This window comes from Opisthorchis viverrini (genome assembly GCF_000715545.1).
Source record: "Opisthorchis viverrini unplaced genomic scaffold opera_v5_303, whole genome shotgun sequence".
NCBI classification, from domain to species: Eukaryota; Metazoa; Platyhelminthes; class Trematoda; order Opisthorchiida; family Opisthorchiidae; genus Opisthorchis; species Opisthorchis viverrini.
The window spans coordinates 74,612-92,891 of record NW_008751963.1 but is presented as its reverse complement, the minus strand read 5'-3'; the positions used below and the strand labels follow the sequence as shown (position 1 = coordinate 92,891).

General features: G+C 42.6%; 1 protein-coding gene across 1 annotated transcript; it reads left to right on the top strand.

Annotated features, from left to right (window-relative positions):
* Nucleotides 1-827: 827 nt before the first annotated feature.
* Nucleotides 828-17,363, top strand: T265_14957 (hypothetical protein; the record flags this gene model as incomplete). The annotated part of the gene is made up of 3 exons (XM_009175988.1): nt 828-1,332; nt 13,811-13,895; nt 17,252-17,363. Coding segments are annotated over 3 exons (702 nt in total), but the record flags the coding sequence as incomplete, so codon positions are not given.
* Between the last annotated feature and the right edge of the window lie 917 nt (nt 17,364-18,280).

Below are 18,280 nucleotides of genomic sequence, written 5' to 3'. Positions count from 1 at the left end.
GTTTACAGCTGTTTTACTCTGCAACGTTGAGAGATTTATTTGCCGTGTAATAAACCGAGCTAGAGACGTCAAAATATTTTTTGATGATTATGGGGCATAGTTTTTGGTGCTACAGATCTAACAGGATGGCCTAGAAACATAAACACAGGGCTCAATCAACATATTTGTTTTACGCTCACCCAAGGACTGAAACTGTTAAAACTGTTAAAACTCTTGAGCACGGACTTGTCGGCAAGTACATTCAACGACACACCAAAATGTCTGGCGCTCAAAAAGAATGTTTTAAAAACCTTATGTTTAGTTCAGTAGGTTTTTTAACATGACGATCAGCCGTAGTACCCTTTCGGTGCCTAGCTGCCATGCCACCCGAAGGAAGCATGACGGGTGGGATACTGCCCAAGCCTAGACGGGGAATTGTGAGGAAGGGGTCGGGTTCGAACCGCGGACCTTCCGGTCAGTAAATTCGCACTCTAACCACTTGAGCCATCTCGCCCCCAGTTTTTAACATATTTTTGGATGGTTTTCTCCTAGTGGAACAGAAAACCATATCACAGTATGCGTAGCCGTGGGTAATCTGTACGTTACAGACTGATTCACGCCAAGACCCTCGGGTAAGCGACCATTTGTGATAAGGGCACCATGAATCAAACTACCGGTCTTCACCCGCCGCAGCTCAAATATGACATCAAAAGTAAGAAGTAAACGAGAATGAAGTTTATGAAAACCGTCAGTCGGATAGTAAACGCTTTTCAGCCTATAATTGTCCTTTTCCAACACAAAATTTCTCAACTGACTGCTAAATTCTTCGGTGACATCTGAATAAGGTCCAACTCACCGTCCCTGAGAACATCACCATCAATTTATGTAAAACGTGTTTGCCATGTGCTCGCTCACCGTTTGACAACAAATGCTGTATTCTGCTCCCTCTACCTAATCAGCGCATACCACACAAGGATTTCGCGGCGGAAGTCCGCGCCAACCTCGATATAGAATTGTTCATCAAGGAGGCCACTCTACTGCTTAATCTCAACTGTTCGACTCTGGATGAAATTTTGGATGCCATATTGAATGCCGTCTTTACGGGTACGTGGAATGCGGACACAATTGGTAACAATACGCCGGAACAGGGTGATGCAGCCGGGTCCCTGGATGTGGATTTGAACGATGGACCGACCACATCGCACACCAACACCATAACCACTGTCCAAGCAAAGACATTGAATGCTTTCAGAAAAATGCAAAAAATTTACAGCTCAGCAATCGATTTGCCGGCTTTATTTGTGGAGGCCAAGAAATCCTTGTTGTTGGATGTCGAATTTGAAGGCGACAGATGTAAGTTTTGGAAATATTGTCCGTATATTCGGTGTGGTGAGACCGCCTATTATTTTTATAAAATTATTTTCGTGCCTCACTGTGAAGCACACTGAAGGGACAAAGGATCAGTTTATATTTCTCTGAGCAATGCACCTTTATGGGAGACGTCCGGAATGCTACTCTGCTCCAGTTGTTTCTATTTGTCTGATTGACTGAAGTTGACTCAGTTATACTGCTTCAGGTATGGATCACTTGAGACAAGATCCGTGCTTACTAAGCATTCATCAAGTCGCAGAGACGTAGGCTTATTAGTGCACCGCTGTTGATGATGGCCATAAAAGGAATCAGAAGGTGTATGCACTAATAAACGTTTTAGCATGGTTGACAGTGGTGGGTTGCAACGCGTATAAAAATAAATACAATGCGAAATGGGAACAAGTCAAAACAGGAACTTATCATCTGTAACAGTTCCTTGATGAAAGTCCAAACGGCGGGAACGCGTTTTTCTCCGCAGTGCGACTGCTACACGTGTTTCATAGTTGTCCGTGGAGTTGTGGAGGCCGGTTGACTTCCTGCTCCCTGCGCGCGCGCGTCTGTGTGCTGACAGTGTTCGGTTTCCCCATATGTAGGTCCGTTTGCGTGTACGTGGGTGTGTCAGCACATGAGTTGTTGCTACGCTCACTAGACGGTACAGACAATCGATGTCCGATGAGTCAGCTTAATGTGACGCGGTTTCTGAGCCTGGAATAAGACAAGTCTCGTGGTCCAGTGAGCGATGTGGACTGAACAGTCCAGTATGTGGGTGACTGGGTCGCTACAGGCTCAAAGTTGTCGATTTCTCTCATATTTCCGCATCACACTTTGACCTATCTGATGAACTCCTCTTTGGTCTTTACCATCTAAGAATTTCGTATAAAATTCGTTCATTTCAAAGTAATTTAATGGAAGTGGTCATACTATTGATGACTCTAACAGATAGTATGTTATCCTCAAATATTTTGCCAAATGGATTTCTAACCATCACAGGGATCTCGTAGAAATGCATTGCATTAGGGTTCCGATGCGTTGCCTGTCACTGGTTGTTTCTGGTTTCAAAGATCACTGTCCGGTTTTCTGGAACGGTATGAATCTCCTGCGTTTTGGCATAAAAATGAAATAACAAGTTGAATATTTTCTACCCACGAATTTCTGTTTACATCTGTACAGTTTTTGTCCTAAATTGATGTTTTTGAACCCATTAATGACGTGAAAAATGATTGTGAACGTCAGATGTTTTATCTAAGGAATAATGCTTTTTTAATTTGACCGCTTGAAATGAATAGCAGTCACTGCCTGTGGTTAGCTCACGTAAACTATACCACTAATTTCATCCAAAAAGTCCGATCCACTGCGTGGCAAACCTGGTTCTCTGTGATGGCTTATCAATGATAATCTTTAGTTTGTCTTCCCGTTGAAGAGAACATGCCAAAATCCGGTCATGTGAAGCAGTGAAATGCGTCATTAAAGCACCAATTTCGTGAACTTTTACTTGAAGTACGCATACGCTCAAAGAAATTGATTTGGCGGAAAACTTGTTAGCAAAATTGCGATTTTGATATTTTTTCGACTAGCTATTAAACACTAGGGAGATAACGCTAAACCGATCAAAACGACGTAAATACCTTAAAGGCAAAACAAGCGATACTGCAGGCTTTGCAAGTGCAGAGTGTATCATGCATCATCGGTCAGTTGACCGATGAACTTCGGGTTGCCTGTTCTACCGGAGCGCCAGTGTGACGGCGGTGTACTGTTCTTTTGACTGCAGTTTGTAATAGCAAGGTTTTCCCACACACAGGTTTATCTCACCCGCCCCTCAAATATACCTTGACCCGACACCAAAAAACACTACGAGGTTCCACTTGGGTGTGGGAAGAATTTTCACTTTCAGTTCTAAAAGTGAACTGATTAGAGGGATGTGCTTGGTTGAAGTTGGTAAGGAGAGCATCCATTTCGGTACGGTTTGATACTACCATAAAAATATCACCTACGTACCTTCGATATGAGTGTGTACGTTTAATCTCCCCATTCAATCTACCAAGCTCCAGTTTGCCCATAAAAATGCCACTCAACAAAGGGTCGAGAGGAGAACCCATGGCGACTCCACCGATTTGTCGGTAAAGTGTGGAGTTAAATCGGAATTGTACGTTGAAGATAAAGTGAAAGAGTAGTTCCTTAAATGGGATGGTGGGGATTGGGAGTGTCAAATCTGATGAGTCAAAGTAATCACAGATAAAATCGATGGTTTCCAGGAGCGAGATGTTGGTAAAAATGGAAGTTACGCCAAAGGAGCACATAAATTTGGAACCAATATCCACATCTTTTATCAGGTCCACAAACTCAAATGTGTCACTGAAACTATTCCAGCATAAATGCAGGTATACGGATTCTAAAATCTTGACCAACAATTGGGCAATTGCGTGATATAGGGGGTTACGCACATCCAAAATCGGCCTCAATGGAACATCTTTCTTATGAACCTTAGGCAGTCCATAAATGAATTTATCGCTCACTCTCACTTTCTGAGAATATGCTAGCAAAGCCTATCTTTCACATTCTATGTTCAAATTACGTGAATGCTTCATGTCGTACGTAGAAAAATGAGTGAAAACCGGGAAATTTGCGACTATTCGGTTAGCCAAATAGGAAATAAACCTGAGTGGCTTTTAGCTCACGCAAAATCATATGAGCCAGAGGTGCGCAGCCTCTGCACCCGTCCATTTGTATCTATTTCAAACGTAGTCAAATCCCGCAAACTATTGCGCGATATTGCCGTTTGTGGTCTCCACGTAAATAACAAGAACATTGATTCTGAATGGATTAGCGAGCGCAGCGCCAACACGAAAACATGTTCAGTCCATTAGGGCCATTTCCGTTTCGTCAATGTGACCCTAATAACTACACACGTACATACAGAGTAACATCAGTCCAACTCGGCTTGCTCTAGAATCCACACTGACAGGGAGATCTTTGTGGACGGGTTTTGACCAAGTCAAACGAGAATAACCACACGCCTGAAAGGTAAAACCACATTGACCCATTTTAGGACCATTTTTCAATGTTAATTTTGATCGGCTAATTAACGCCGAACGTAAACGCAGTCACTGGGTTCCTGGTTAAGATCTAAATATTTTCACGGCCACAAGCTTTTATCCAAAGACGTTAAATATTTACTCAAAAGCACTTTGGAAGTTTCTTGAATGACTAAACATTGAGATTAGCTGTGCACGTGTAGCCAACCAGCCGGAGCTGCTGAATTCATGCTCCAAAATAACGGAAATATCATGATGAACCAAAGCTTTCCAAAAAGGTTCAAGGTCGACTAGAATTTGTATATCCAGTGTGAGAGAAGCGATTAACTTTCATCGACAAATTGACAGCTGAATGTCAGCTTCGCGCCTACTCAGTTTTATCCAACGTGTAGGTGAGTCGAAAATAGAGAGAACATTTTGGAGGTCGTCACTGAATTCCTATAGATAAACGCCTGTTCAAGACATAAAATCCATATCTGCACCAGTGAAAGTAAGAAAGCCTTCGCTGCGTAGCTACTTATTAGAAAACGCCAACTGACCAATTACAGACTATTGGACAGGGAAGCAAAACTCTCATATGCGTCTTGTTTACAAAAACTGAATATCCATTTTCTTGAACGCGTCTTCCTGAACTCTCCTGGATATTCATTGACTGTCGCTCAAACGCAAGCAAATGCGACTCCACAAGTTCCGTAATAGATCTCACTTTTCAAGAGATGCAAAGCGGATTTACGAGAAAACATAATACTCGCATGCCCCCAGCAGTAGTATTACCGTTAAACCAGTAGTGTTGACTGTGATTTGCACGCCCTGCTGAAAGACGTAAAGAGCTATTCACCGGGGATGCTGATGAGATTCTTTACATCCGTTCAGCTCAAACGTGGAGGCGATTCGAGACACAAATCTCTTCGGACAACGAGTGGCTTGCGCTCTTGAAGAATAGTCTCCCACTTTGTCAACTTCTTTGACTTAGAAAAGATGGTGCTTGAAATTACCTGGGTGTGAGGTTATATTTACCTTCTAAAGAGAAAGAAAAATATTTAACGTGAATATTTTTCTAGAGGTTGCAGTGTTTTCCACAAACATGTCTATATTACAATAGAGTCCACTTGGGACACACGTCTTTGGAGCTTCATGTGCTCTTGTCAATCCTGAGAGAAAACCGTGAATAAACGTTTAACCACTCTGACTTCAGTCAGCTGAAGGGCCTCAGACATCATCTACAGGATCCGCATTTTTTGGTCTGCCACTGAGGATCGATAATATGATCTTTACTTTGCTTCACCGCAATTTATTGTTCTCAGTCTGCTTCAGCTGACTTGTGCAAACGTGGAGACATTCAGCCTTCACTGCGCCATAATATGCTCCTCAGCATATCTTATTTTATACACTAACGGCCTATTGTAGTATTCACAGATAAAATAGCCTTTGAATCTCTATGAGAAATACAGACGACATTTCCGCATTTTGCAAAGCCTCAAACAGCATGTACACAGTCCAGAGGACTGCAAATAGCCACATGAATATAATTGTTTGTGGCTTTTAGTGTGCTCAACATTCCTTTTGCCATAGGATTATGCAAAGCGACTCGACAAGGCAATCAGTTATGCGCTCTACTGTTGCGCTTATTTGAGTAAGGAATCACCTAATTACTAGATGGTTTGGAATAATGCTTGAACGTTGGGAGACATGGACACATTCGCGTAGCTTGTTCGCAACGCTGGCACCCAAAACCAAACTGCTTATTTAATCACTTCTAGAGAATCCAGTGAGTGTACAGTTGTGTGTTCCCTCCCTTGATTCATCTTACGGTAGCAAAACTGTGCCGCATAGATGATTGTCCAAACGTCAAAAACAAACGGTTTCACACTGTGAACAAAAGCTCCTGTAAATTTGCAGCAGCTATAGATTGGTTTTTGGTCTGTTCGTCAAACTTGGATTGCAAAGGTTTCAACACCAATCGAGGTGACATCGTCAGTCAACCCTGCACTGACGATGTCACCTCGATTGGTGATGAAACCTTTGCAATCCAACTGCCAAGCTCGGTGCACAGACCAACAACCAAGCGGCGCACCCGAGCTACCTACATTCCACAACATTGCCAGCAGCTATAGATGTTTTCAAAAGGATACACTGTTCATGATCAGCAGTTTATATCAATCTTAAATGAAAATCTTTGGTATACAGCTGAGTCCTTGAATATCCATTCAGGTATGTCACTAGTTGGTTAAGATTTCAGTTATATATCATACGAAAGTGACGTTAACAGAATAAGTTATGCTGTTTCCAGTAGTCTTTGAAGTTTCAGCGAACTTGTGGCCCTTGACGAATTGCGCCAAACTATTCACCTTGATTGATTTGGTAATTTGCTTAGATCATTGGGTTTGCGTTTACAATCATCACCGCTTATATGGACCGAGTTCTCACGCGGGACAGGAGATGCTCAGTTATTCTCTGTGATGGACTTTGAGTATACCGTTCCGGGTTCCTCGGAAATTTTGCGTCATTAACCTTTTGCAAATGTGAACCCTTCTACCGATTCCCTGTGAAATAAAATGGAAGTTTAAGACACAGAATTTTCACATCTTGTAGTCCTGTAACGCTCTCCCAAGAGCGGGCCACGTGTTTCCCTCAAGAATCGGAAGTTTCAATAAGACTGAGATCCTTCTTTCTTTTATTTAATGGTGTTTCTGTGCAGTCTGTTTTGTTTAAAGTGAATACGAATAGAATTTCTTTTCTTTTTGGAATCCGGCCACAGGGCGTGTATGTAAAATGACGTTCGGCTGGTCAATGAATGCCTGGTTTGTTGATGTAGCCTACCGAGTTTATGACCTCGAACCCATATCATACCACTAGCAAACTGAAGATGCATTCTGCAGGTAGAAACCGTACAGTGGCGCAAACACAGGCTGGACCTGGGGTGACGTGTTTGCGGAAAAGTTCATTCCCATGTAGACCGGGTAGCGAACTTGTGCCTAGATGAATACACACCAGGTTTCAGCTGAAAAGCGTCTCATGGGTTTTAACCAGTAACACTTATATAGTAGGGCGGACTCGGTGTTCTCGTGATCAACCACGAAACCCGTTGAGACCAGAGTTTGTCAAAACAGACCACAGTCAAAGAGGAATACACTCATTTGCAAATCGATTTGCTTTTCACGAGAGACTCAATTGAATCTCTCGTTTATGATGTTCTACAACTGAATGTGCTGCACATAGGCCGCCTCATGGTTTAGTTGGCACGATATTCGAGATATCGCAGTATATTTTCATAAAAGAATCCACTCACATGATTGCTGAGAACTCTTCGACATCTCACGACCGGTTTCGCCTTTCTGTTTCGGGCTCATCAGGTAGGCGCAGTTCCCGAGCTTCCGTCAACCTTATGTTCTACTTGAACCCAAATTGGAATGTTTTCTAGAAATACACTCATTTGTATCTAGTTCACTGGGTAGATATGTTGCCTACAGGGTAGGTAGCAAAAACCGTCAGGATTAAATAGTGTCATCTATATTTCTTCCGTGTAACCATCACTCCAGCTGCCCTGTACATCATAGTTGTTGTGATCCAAGTGGATGCAACATAAGGTTGACGGAAACTCGGGGACTGCGCCTACCTGATGAGTCCCAAGAGGCCACAGTCAACTTTTCAGTGTACGGATTCTGGTTGAAAACTGGCTGTGAAGGTGGGCGGAGTACTCAGTACCGACAGGGAATTTGTTTCACGCACACGCATCTGCCAATTGAGCTGAAGGATAACGTAAACGTTGACTGAATTCCAGAGGAATCCCTCTGATATTCTTTAAATGCATGTGCTGCACAAAAGCGCCTCTTTTGTTCATTTAATGCAACATTTGAGATAACGCAGTATGTTTTCTTGGCTAAGCATACCAAGCTTGTTGAAGGCTCTGCGACAGAACACAGTCAGTTTCCCCGTTTTGGAGTTCATCAGATCTGTAAATTCGACAGTCTCCACTGAACCTATGCTCTACCACTGGTTCATCAGACCCAAAAAAGACGCGCAAAGTCATGGATTATTGAAACGTTTTCAGCAACTCATTAAACACTGTCTTCTTCCAAGAATTTTAGGTCATTTTTCTTGTGCGCCATGGCCGTTCTCCACAATTTCGTCAAACAACAGTGCAGCTGATAAGAGAATCCGGGTGGCAGTCTTATTTTCAATCATTCTGAAATGTATTGCCCAAACACTTCTAGTTACAAATCTGTATTTTCGTTATGTCTGATGACTTGCAGACTCAAAATTCTGGGGCAAAACTATTAGGAGATTGTATAAAGAAATATAGTCGCAAAATTAATCACCTTACAGTGTCATTATCAAAATTCCACATAAAATCAAGCTCAGAACCGCAAGTCAGTAAAAATAAAAAGGCGTGTTGCATGAAGACAATCATAAATTTGCTTTTCATTGCCACTGAATGTTGCACTTCCTGCCTAGTAATAGGATAGGGGTGAGGAGGTGTTACTCATCTCAGCCACACACATCCATTTACCTGAATTTATTCTGGCAAAAATGTTTCTCAATGCTAGCATGGGGCCCTGATCTCTCGTCCATACCGACGCGCCTGAAATGTTTCACTCAGATGAGAGAAACATAAACTTTTACACTCAGGTGTCGAACACTGTCTACTCAGCGTCCGTCAATGACTTTCTTTATAATGGCTGTTTGGACCACTTGAGCTGGTAGGGATTTCTGCGGTCGAAGTATGAGTTCTTAAGTGGGACAATGAAAGACCCCATAAAATTATCCTCATGTGTCAACATGTGGTAAAGGCGCCGTAGTATCCAAAATTTTGGTCTCGACGTCTGGAAACACGTAACAGTTAAAACATACAGATAAAAAGGGTCCAGCGAACGAGAAGGACGAAGTACATTTGGAGAACATTATTCTCTCTCTGCTTCTTACCTCACATTTCTGAAGACAAGCCATATCTTAAATTCTTCCTTGAATATTTTCATAACTTCAACATGGATTGACAAACACTGTTGTTTTCGGAAACCAGCTGTTAGGCCACTGTACACCTGGTAGTTAAATTAGTCACAGATGTTGAAAGGAACAGCCCAGTTGGGTACTAAATTAGGTTGTAGCAAATGCAGACAGCTGTTCGCAGTATTATTGCGAAATCTGGTAACATGCTGTCAATATGAATTCGTACAGACTATGAATTTCTCATTCTTATGTGACACCAATCGATCGTTTCAGTCGGTTCCTTGGGCCATCGTGCATCATTCGAAAGGACTAAATGAGCACTGAATATCGTCCCGATTAGCAGACTTTATTACTTCCAGAAAAGCCTTAGCAGCAGACAGCGACTGCTGTGGCGTAACCGGGTACATCAGAAGTGAGATACTCAAGAATTTGAGGAATGACGGGGAACATCGGTGGATTGCGACTACCCGGGGGATAAGGAAGGCTTCCGATTAAGGCAGCAGCCTCTCCCAATGTCAGCAGGTTTGACCAACTGATCAAAACAGTTTTTGCATAGAATAGAGCAACAGTTCATTCAAAAAGTCACTGACTGGAGCAAACAATTGTTCAGCTGACCTGTGAGACCAAAAGGTTTGGAAGAACCTGGAAGTCCGGAATGGAACATCAACATCCGCCTACCTTCAACAACAGAATTTCAGCGCAGAATATTGTTCTTCCAAATTAACAAGGCACCCGCTCCATGCCTCTGAGATCGCACACCCTAGAGAACATGGTGAGGCTTTGGTGAGCAGTTTATCCTCAGTGGATATGGAATGAAAACGGAATACCACTAGAAAGCGGTGCCCTCACCATGATCTCCATCTTCTTGAAAGGAGCAAGAAAGTTACGCAGACACCATCGTGGTATCAGCCCTACATTACTTTGCGCAGTTTGATTGATTTTTGGAAGAGCCAATCTCGTCAGAATAATCAGCGTGGTGGGTAGGAATGCCAGATAATCACTGACTCACTTCCCATGCTTTCCAGTTTTTCAATGACAGAAAATGTTGCATCGGGAAACAGCGTGTCGTTTGACACGTGGTTTATAGCCGACGAACGGACATGAACTGAACTGAGATGAGGTCACAAATCTGTTTAGTCTTTTTTAGCATGTCTGTATATACGCACGCCGACAGACTACTCCGAATACAGCATTTTGGAAGCCCACAGGCAGTGGGCGTTACCTACAATTTCACAACACGGAATGGTTGGTTTCCAAGTTTACTGCACTAGATGAAATTGCGCCGTTGAAAGGACAAACCATTTTGACGATACTCCTGAAAGTAGCTATCTAGACGCCTCAGTGATACACAGGGCTTCTTCTCTCAAAAGAATTGCAATTCCGAAGGTGCATACTTGACGTTACAGTTCATGGGAGACTTGTGGGTGAATGGCATAGGGAAATGGTGAATATTGCTTTTTGCTAGTTCTACAACTCAGCACAGCTGAGTCCTATCAGCTTGACCCGAAGATCCATTCTCTAAAAGCATAACAGTAGTTTGTCAAATAAATCTGACAACCGCACAATTACTGGATATCTTGGAGATACGGTTATGTTTACACATGACAAAAGATCGGTATCCATCAGAAGGCTTGACAAAGCACGCACATCAGACTAAATTTCTCCAAAAGTTTGGAGGTCAAACCGCGGACCCGCTCCATTTGATGATAAGCGCTTATTGTGAATTCGTTGGTAGATGCAATAGATTACTTTCGAGTGTTGCATAGAAACTAGAATGGAACGCTTATTTTGTCCAATCGGTTCATAAGCTAACTTCTTCTCCACGAAAGACTTCGGACTTATTTCTGATCATGCACTACTTTTCAGTATATCAACGTGTCTGTTCAACTTGGTCGCCAACCCAGTGTTATACGTAAATTAACTGTTTTGCGTCTCGTAGATGATCGGATTAAGTGGTATGTTGGCAAGCTAACGTATCTTCATTTTGCACTACTCATAAGGTTGCTGAAAATTCTTGGACAGTCCACGATCGGTTTTACCCGTCTTGGGGGCTCATCAGGTAGGCGCAGGCCCCGAGTTTCCGTCAACATTAAGTTGTACTTGAAACCGAATTGCACGAAATTGGCGAAATACACTCATTTGCAAACAAATTTGGTTTCTCCATAGACTCGCCTGGAACCCAACTGAATCTCTCGTTTATGCTGTTCCCAAGTAATTTGGGTGTAAGTAGAACGTAAGGTTCACGGAAACTGCTGGCTGCGTCTACTTGATGAGACCCAGGAAGGGCGAAGCCGTCGTGGGCTGTCGAAGAATTTTCAGCAAACTTATGCGTCGTGCATGACGCACAACCAAATGTATTCTAAATATGTGCGGTCCGTGCGCGCACTACTGATTGTGAAGGAGAGTTTGCAAGCAAACTGTCAACTACCAAATGAACTAAGACCAATTACCAACACCCCACTTGAATTTCTCCCATCGTTTTAAGTAAACACGCATTGCAATGCTGATTAATAGCTAACGAAAGGGAGCGTGGTACTTAGGCCAACGGAGAGCAATAATATCATTGCTTTTACTTATCACTCAAACCATTACTCGGGGACAAAAATTATTTAATAACTGTAGCGCTACGGTATAAAATACTGGTAGCTCAGGTAGCGTAGATGGTCGTTGGATTGTTCGCTGAGCTGAACTTGATTGCAAATGTTTCATCACCAATCGAGGTGACATCATCGGTGCGTTATTGGGGAGCGTGGTGGTGCGTAGCGGTGAGTTAGAGGTTGTGCGTTGAGTAGTCTTACGCGTGTGTTAGTATAGGTGCTGCCAGCAGGAGATGACCTTTGTCAAATGTCAATCAAATTCCCCAGCTCGGGGTAACGTTTGTAAAGCGTGTGCAGCCACACACTTCCTGCAGACTGAAGTGAGTGTCATATTGCTAAAACAACGAGCAGCCAAAACCTACAGATTGCATTAGAATTTGGGGTGAGTATAATTCAAAATTTCTTAAATGCAATACAAATCGATCTGAGGCCCCATAGAACTAAGGGGACGACACCGGCTGCTGACCATTCAAAGGCTGTAGGACTGGCCAATGTCTGAACAAAAACTTTTCAGAAAAGTGCAGAAAATTGTTCCTAACCTCTGATGCTAGGGATCAGGATGTTAATCACAAGCTAAACTGAACAGAAATGCCACGATCAGGACCAACTGTTGCGTACACGGTATTTGTAGACCATAAAAATAATTTCCAAATGTCTGCATAGCAAGTTATGGACCCGGCCAAATTCGCCCACACATTAAAATAAATCACGAAATTCGAATTTTAGGACGTCCAGTTTTACAGCTCACTGTTGACGTATAGACAAAGCACATGTAGCCCAGCTGGCTTAGTGAACCGTTTATTTCAATTCTGACGACCGAATTTCAACAATCACATGGCGAGACCCAGCTGACATTTAGCTTCTAACTAGTTAGCGTACATCGCTTTGGTACTGAAGACAAGAAAGTGATCATTTCATATTTGGAGTATCCTTATTGCTGAAAAATGGACGCCTCTTGTGCTCTCGAAGAAAATTCAGCATCCTCAGTTTTGTTGTGTAGTTTGTTAAAAAATAATTTTATTCAAAATGACGCGGGATGAAAAGGTTTATCCTCCGACATTGTTTATCACTGGCGTTTTGTTCGCCCATTTCCGGACGGCAGTGCAGTGTGTTAATCACTGTGTGAGTACAACAGAACTCAATTTATTTTTCTTGGGGAGCGCCTCGAAGGAGAAAAGTTTTGTCAGGAAAAACAAATCTTCATCTTCTGAAGTATGTCATCATGCACGCGGTGATAAGTCTGGATATGTTTGCTAAATTAGTACTAAATCCCACCCATGGTTTCAGCTGCCGGCAGTGGCTACCGGCTGGGAACGCCCATCTTCCAAAATCCATCCCGTTGTCCTAAAGACGGTATCAATAAGGGGACATGCAGGTTCCACGATAATCAACCATCTGCTCCCCAGGTGGCACTGTGAATTTACTACAAAGTTTCCCTAATTCAGTCGTTTGCCCAGGTGGTTGAGGCTATCAGGAGTGCAAACCTAATGAAAGGCTTTTATCGAAACCAATAGGTCTGCCTGAATAGCTCTTGTAAAGCGTGATAATCAACATTTTAAGCCTTCAATACCCTGTTGACAAGGTGTAACGCAACGTGCCCACGCAACACTGTAAATTTTAGAAAGACATGAGCAGTTCAGTCTTATGAATGATGAAATGGGTTACAGGTTCTTCTTGCGTCAATCTTTTTTCAAGCTGTTGTAGGCTGCCGCGCATCGCATGGTGTGCGGTGTGCAAACGTCAGTCCGAACCACTTTGGTTTAGGATTGGACGAGCCTAATTCCCGGTATCTTGCAAAAGAACTGCCCTGCGAAATTTTTAGTTGTTCGGTACATTTCTGTTGTGATCGGATCCTCACATTTATTTGCCCGGTTCTATCTTCAGATCAGCGTCTAGCCAAAACGATAAAGGGAATTTCCGTTCTGGACGAAGATGGCCTTTCAACAGATCAAAGTTGGGTCTGCGCCCTGTAAGTTTGCAATAAATTAGACAACATAGGCTTTTCTCAGAGAAAACTAATGACTCCAGTGTTAGTGAACAGTAGTCTTACTCCACTGACTGCAGCTTACTGATTGTGCTATTCACGGACAAGACATTTTCCACACCAAAATTGATAGATGGATCACCTAAAAACCCGTAAAAAATCACAGAATCGCCTCTTCTTGAAGCTTCAAAATAATCGATGCGTAAATTACAATTACAGATTATTTGAACAATTGTTGGAGCTTATTCTGAACTGTTTGTAATTTACTACCCCAATACAAATATTAAGTATCGTGCCAGTACGAAATATTCCCCCCCAATAAAAGATACCTATGATAAAAACGAATTGGGTAGCAAAACGTGGGCCTTCTCGAGCGAAATTAGTTTAGTGGTACTACAGATAATTGGCTTACATCCAAGGAAATCCATCAAGGTGGTCGGGGAGGACAAATACGTAACAAGCAAACCCCATTAGCAAAAGTTCGTTCGTTTATTTCAAGAGGTACAGTGCTGATGGACATTCCCTTTAGTTATGCAATTTACCTGTCGTACGCTAATGGGGAAAACGTGGGTAGTTAATGATGACCGTAACTACCTGCGCTGCAAAAAGTAACTCTAATAAGCTAAGCGTGCTTGCTTTTTACGTTGTATGGTTTGGATCCACTAAACAAGCGTTGGGCGATGTAGCATGGATAAATAAAACTTCCTCCTTTGAATGCCGGTTCTCAGTGTTTGGGCAAAAGCTATTGCTTTTCGCTTTAATAGTTTGAACATAGTCGTTCTACTTTTATAGACGTAGTACACTACTCTTAAGGTTGCTGGAAATTTATCGACAGTCCACGACCGGTTTTGCCCTTCTTGGGGCTCATCAGGTGGGCGCAGCCCCCTGTTTTCCGTCGACTCAATTATATAGAAACATCATAAACGGGAGATTTAGCTTAGAAACGTCATACAAGAGAGATTCAGGTGGGTTCCAGGTGACAGTTTTGCGAAACCAAATTTGGTTACAACCGTTTTTCTCTTTGATTTATCCTCTGTTGGTGGTTGAGATGAAGTTTCTCCAACTCTGGGCTTCTGGTCGACTATCAAGTCTGATATACTGAATAATTTATGTATACCTACGTGTATATATGACGCGGTTGTATGCTCAAAGAGTAAATGACCTATCCGANAAAACGGTAAGCATATCAGCTGGTGAGCTCTCTAGGAAGAAGAAACTAATTGATGAAAGGACAACTGCCTTCACTCATCAGAGGTTACCCTGCGACTCGTCAGTTTCTAATCAATTAACACTTGAATGCAAACTTAAGTGGAGAGTAGCATGATGGTAAAATTGGCTGAGCTTATGAGTCTCCAAAGGTCCTATACAACGTGTTCAGTTACCCAATGTGCCCAAATGAAAAATTCCCAAAATAATGCATGCCAGTAAACCGTTTTTGTGTGTGGTAGGGATGGGTGACAACTCAGAATCTGCTACCCCATCTCCCAACTTTGTTGAAAGAAATTCACCTACTGATGCTCAAAGAGTAAATGACCTATCCGATGCTCGCCAACTGCATACTCGGTGAGCCAGAAAAAACGGTAAGCATATCAGCTCTAATTGTTGAGCTGGTGAGCTCTCTAGGAAGAAGAAACTAATTGATGAAAGGACAACTGCCTTCACTCATCAGAGGTTACCCTGCGACTCGTCAGTTTCTAATCAATTAACACTTGAATGCAAACTTAAGTGGAGAGTAGCATGATGGTAAAATTGGCTAAGCTTATGAGTCTCCAAAGGTCCCATACAACGCATTCAGTTACCCAGCGTGCCCAAATGAAAACTTCCCATAATAATGCATGCTAGTAAACCGTTGTTGTGTGTGGCAGGGATGGGTGACAACCCAGAATCTGCTACCCCATCTCCGATACGAATTGGCAACTTTGTTGAAAGAAATTCACCTACTGAAAAGGCGCCCTCTAATTGGCGCACTCAGTACTTGCATTACATTGGATGCGTGGTAGTTGGATGTATAGTTATCTTGGGTTGTTCGTCTGTTCACCAAACAGCGCAGCCGAGCTACCTTCATTCCACAGCATTGCTAATAGTTATCTTTATAAAAGAGGTTTTCACAGGGTCGTTTTTACACACCTTGCACTGGCTCTTCGGTTAATAATGGTGCAGTATGAGTGAAACTCTTTCTGTAAGTGTTTAAAAATTACCCTGTTGCCTCTAAAAATTGGGTTCATGCAAGATTATGGCTTGAGGTACAACGTACCCCTGTTTCCACTCCTAGGTATACAGAATCACTGAATATAATTGGTGCCTATTCTAAGGTGACAGTGATGAACGGTTTTTCTTTACCTTTAGATTCAGTTCATAGATGAATTCTACCCGTTTTGGTCATGTCCGAAAGAACTTTGGTCGTTTAGCATCCGTGCAGTTCAGCCCAACTCTGTTACACGGCATACCTCACAACATCGCTCCTCAAACTAGCGATCCCATAACTGAAAAGCTTAGATAAGTATCATTGTCGGTTGTTTTTTTAAACGGTTGAGTAGCGATCAAACTACACAAGATCCATCTGAACAGATGACCCTTAGATCCTGATGTGACAACTTTATAGAACGCTTGACCGAAACCTCGTTCTGGCCATAACGGACGTATGATTTTACTCCACTGTCGGAACTCCGGAATCACTCAAATCGGGATCGTTCCTTCTGTCACCGTGCGACAAGCTTGATGCCAAAAATATACCAGTCGAATATAATCCGATTAGCATATAAGTGTCATTTTGTCTTCAAGTTCAACTGAAACATTAGCATCAGGCGAAAGCTGTGTATTGTAGTACTGCGCTCAAAACATCTAGTCTGTGTATTCGTTAGCTGCGTGCAGTTAAGGACAGAGCAGTCCAATTATTTCGGTTTCTTGTAGACTTGTGTGATTTTGTGTAACTGCTCTATATAAAATCACAGAAGGAGCTGCGGATCCAAAAGAAAAATGTCTTCACCATACTGTTTAGCTTTTGCGTAAGTATGTGTCACCTTAATACCAGGCCCTGTTGTGTAACAACGCGTTGTATAAAACACCACATGTTCATTATCGTATCCTGAGGCTACCGCTGGCACTCAAATCTTTGTTTGTTTTACACTTATCATTCAGCCCTTCGTTACCGGCATGGCTGTCTTCGACTTTCAACTTTCCGTATCAGCGGTGGTTTTAGAAGCAAGCTACTGGTTTACAGTCATATGATAATATTGTGGGGGGCCATTTAGTGTCTGCAAAGAAGACTTTGCGTATTTGAAATCGTTTGCCACACAAGCCTTTTTGTAAACGATTGCTTCCGTAAAACCCTCTTATCTTAGATGTTCCTTGGGTCCAATAAACAGAAGGTACCTTGCACTGGCCAGATTATCCACGCCGGTGAACTTGGGTCGGTCAAGTGAGGGGACATGCTTGATTTTACTGGTAATTACTCCGACAAAAGAGGTACGTTCAACACTTTCCTTGATTTAAGCTTGTCCAAATCAAGCTCACATGTGTTGTGTTGGGCAACACGCAATATTCTCGATTCTTCTGCGGTCAGATTTTTCATGCACGCCGAGATTACTCCGACAAAAGAGGTAAGTTCAACACCTTCCTTGTTTAAAGCTCGTTCAAATGAATCTCACATGTGTTGTGTCAGGTACACGCGATATTCTCGATTGTTCTGCGGTCAGATTTTTCATGCACGCCGAAGACATCGTCAAGAAAAGGTTAATTTCACTGCTTTGTTCGTAACCCCGGTCGTTTAATTACAAGTTATTCTAATATTGGTGTTTGTATGAAGCTGTAATCCAGATTACCGGCAGTGTTTGTGTGCCAGGTTACTAAGATCGTTCACCCAGAGGCTTTCGATTACAACAAGATCCATGTAATGGGACACCATAATGACCACCGTAATCACCAGGATAGTTCACTCTGTTCAACACAATAATGGTTCTCGCCGCCATTTGTTTAGCCAGAATACCTCGTATGTTACAGTGCATACCGCCTTGATAAACCTGGAGGTCGCCGTCGGAATCTACAAATGCCTATCTCAAGTATTCACTTGGTGCGGTAACCAGGCTAACTGCGCTACAGTGAAATGAGATGAACCTTCATTTATCCATTAGTCTGGCATTCACATATCGATTCATGTTTACTTTGGTCACCACACACACGGCAATGTGTGGTGGCATTAAACAAACCCTGACGCCAAACTTTTCGGGTTTACAGACTAGGAGATGAACTTTATTCCATTCTCAATGGTTTACCGATCACCCTCCCTTACGCGTGCAGCTTTGGGTCTGTTATTTAACTATGAGAATGCTAGATGAATTGCTCATTTGCCAAGGTGATGGTGAAGTTGTATC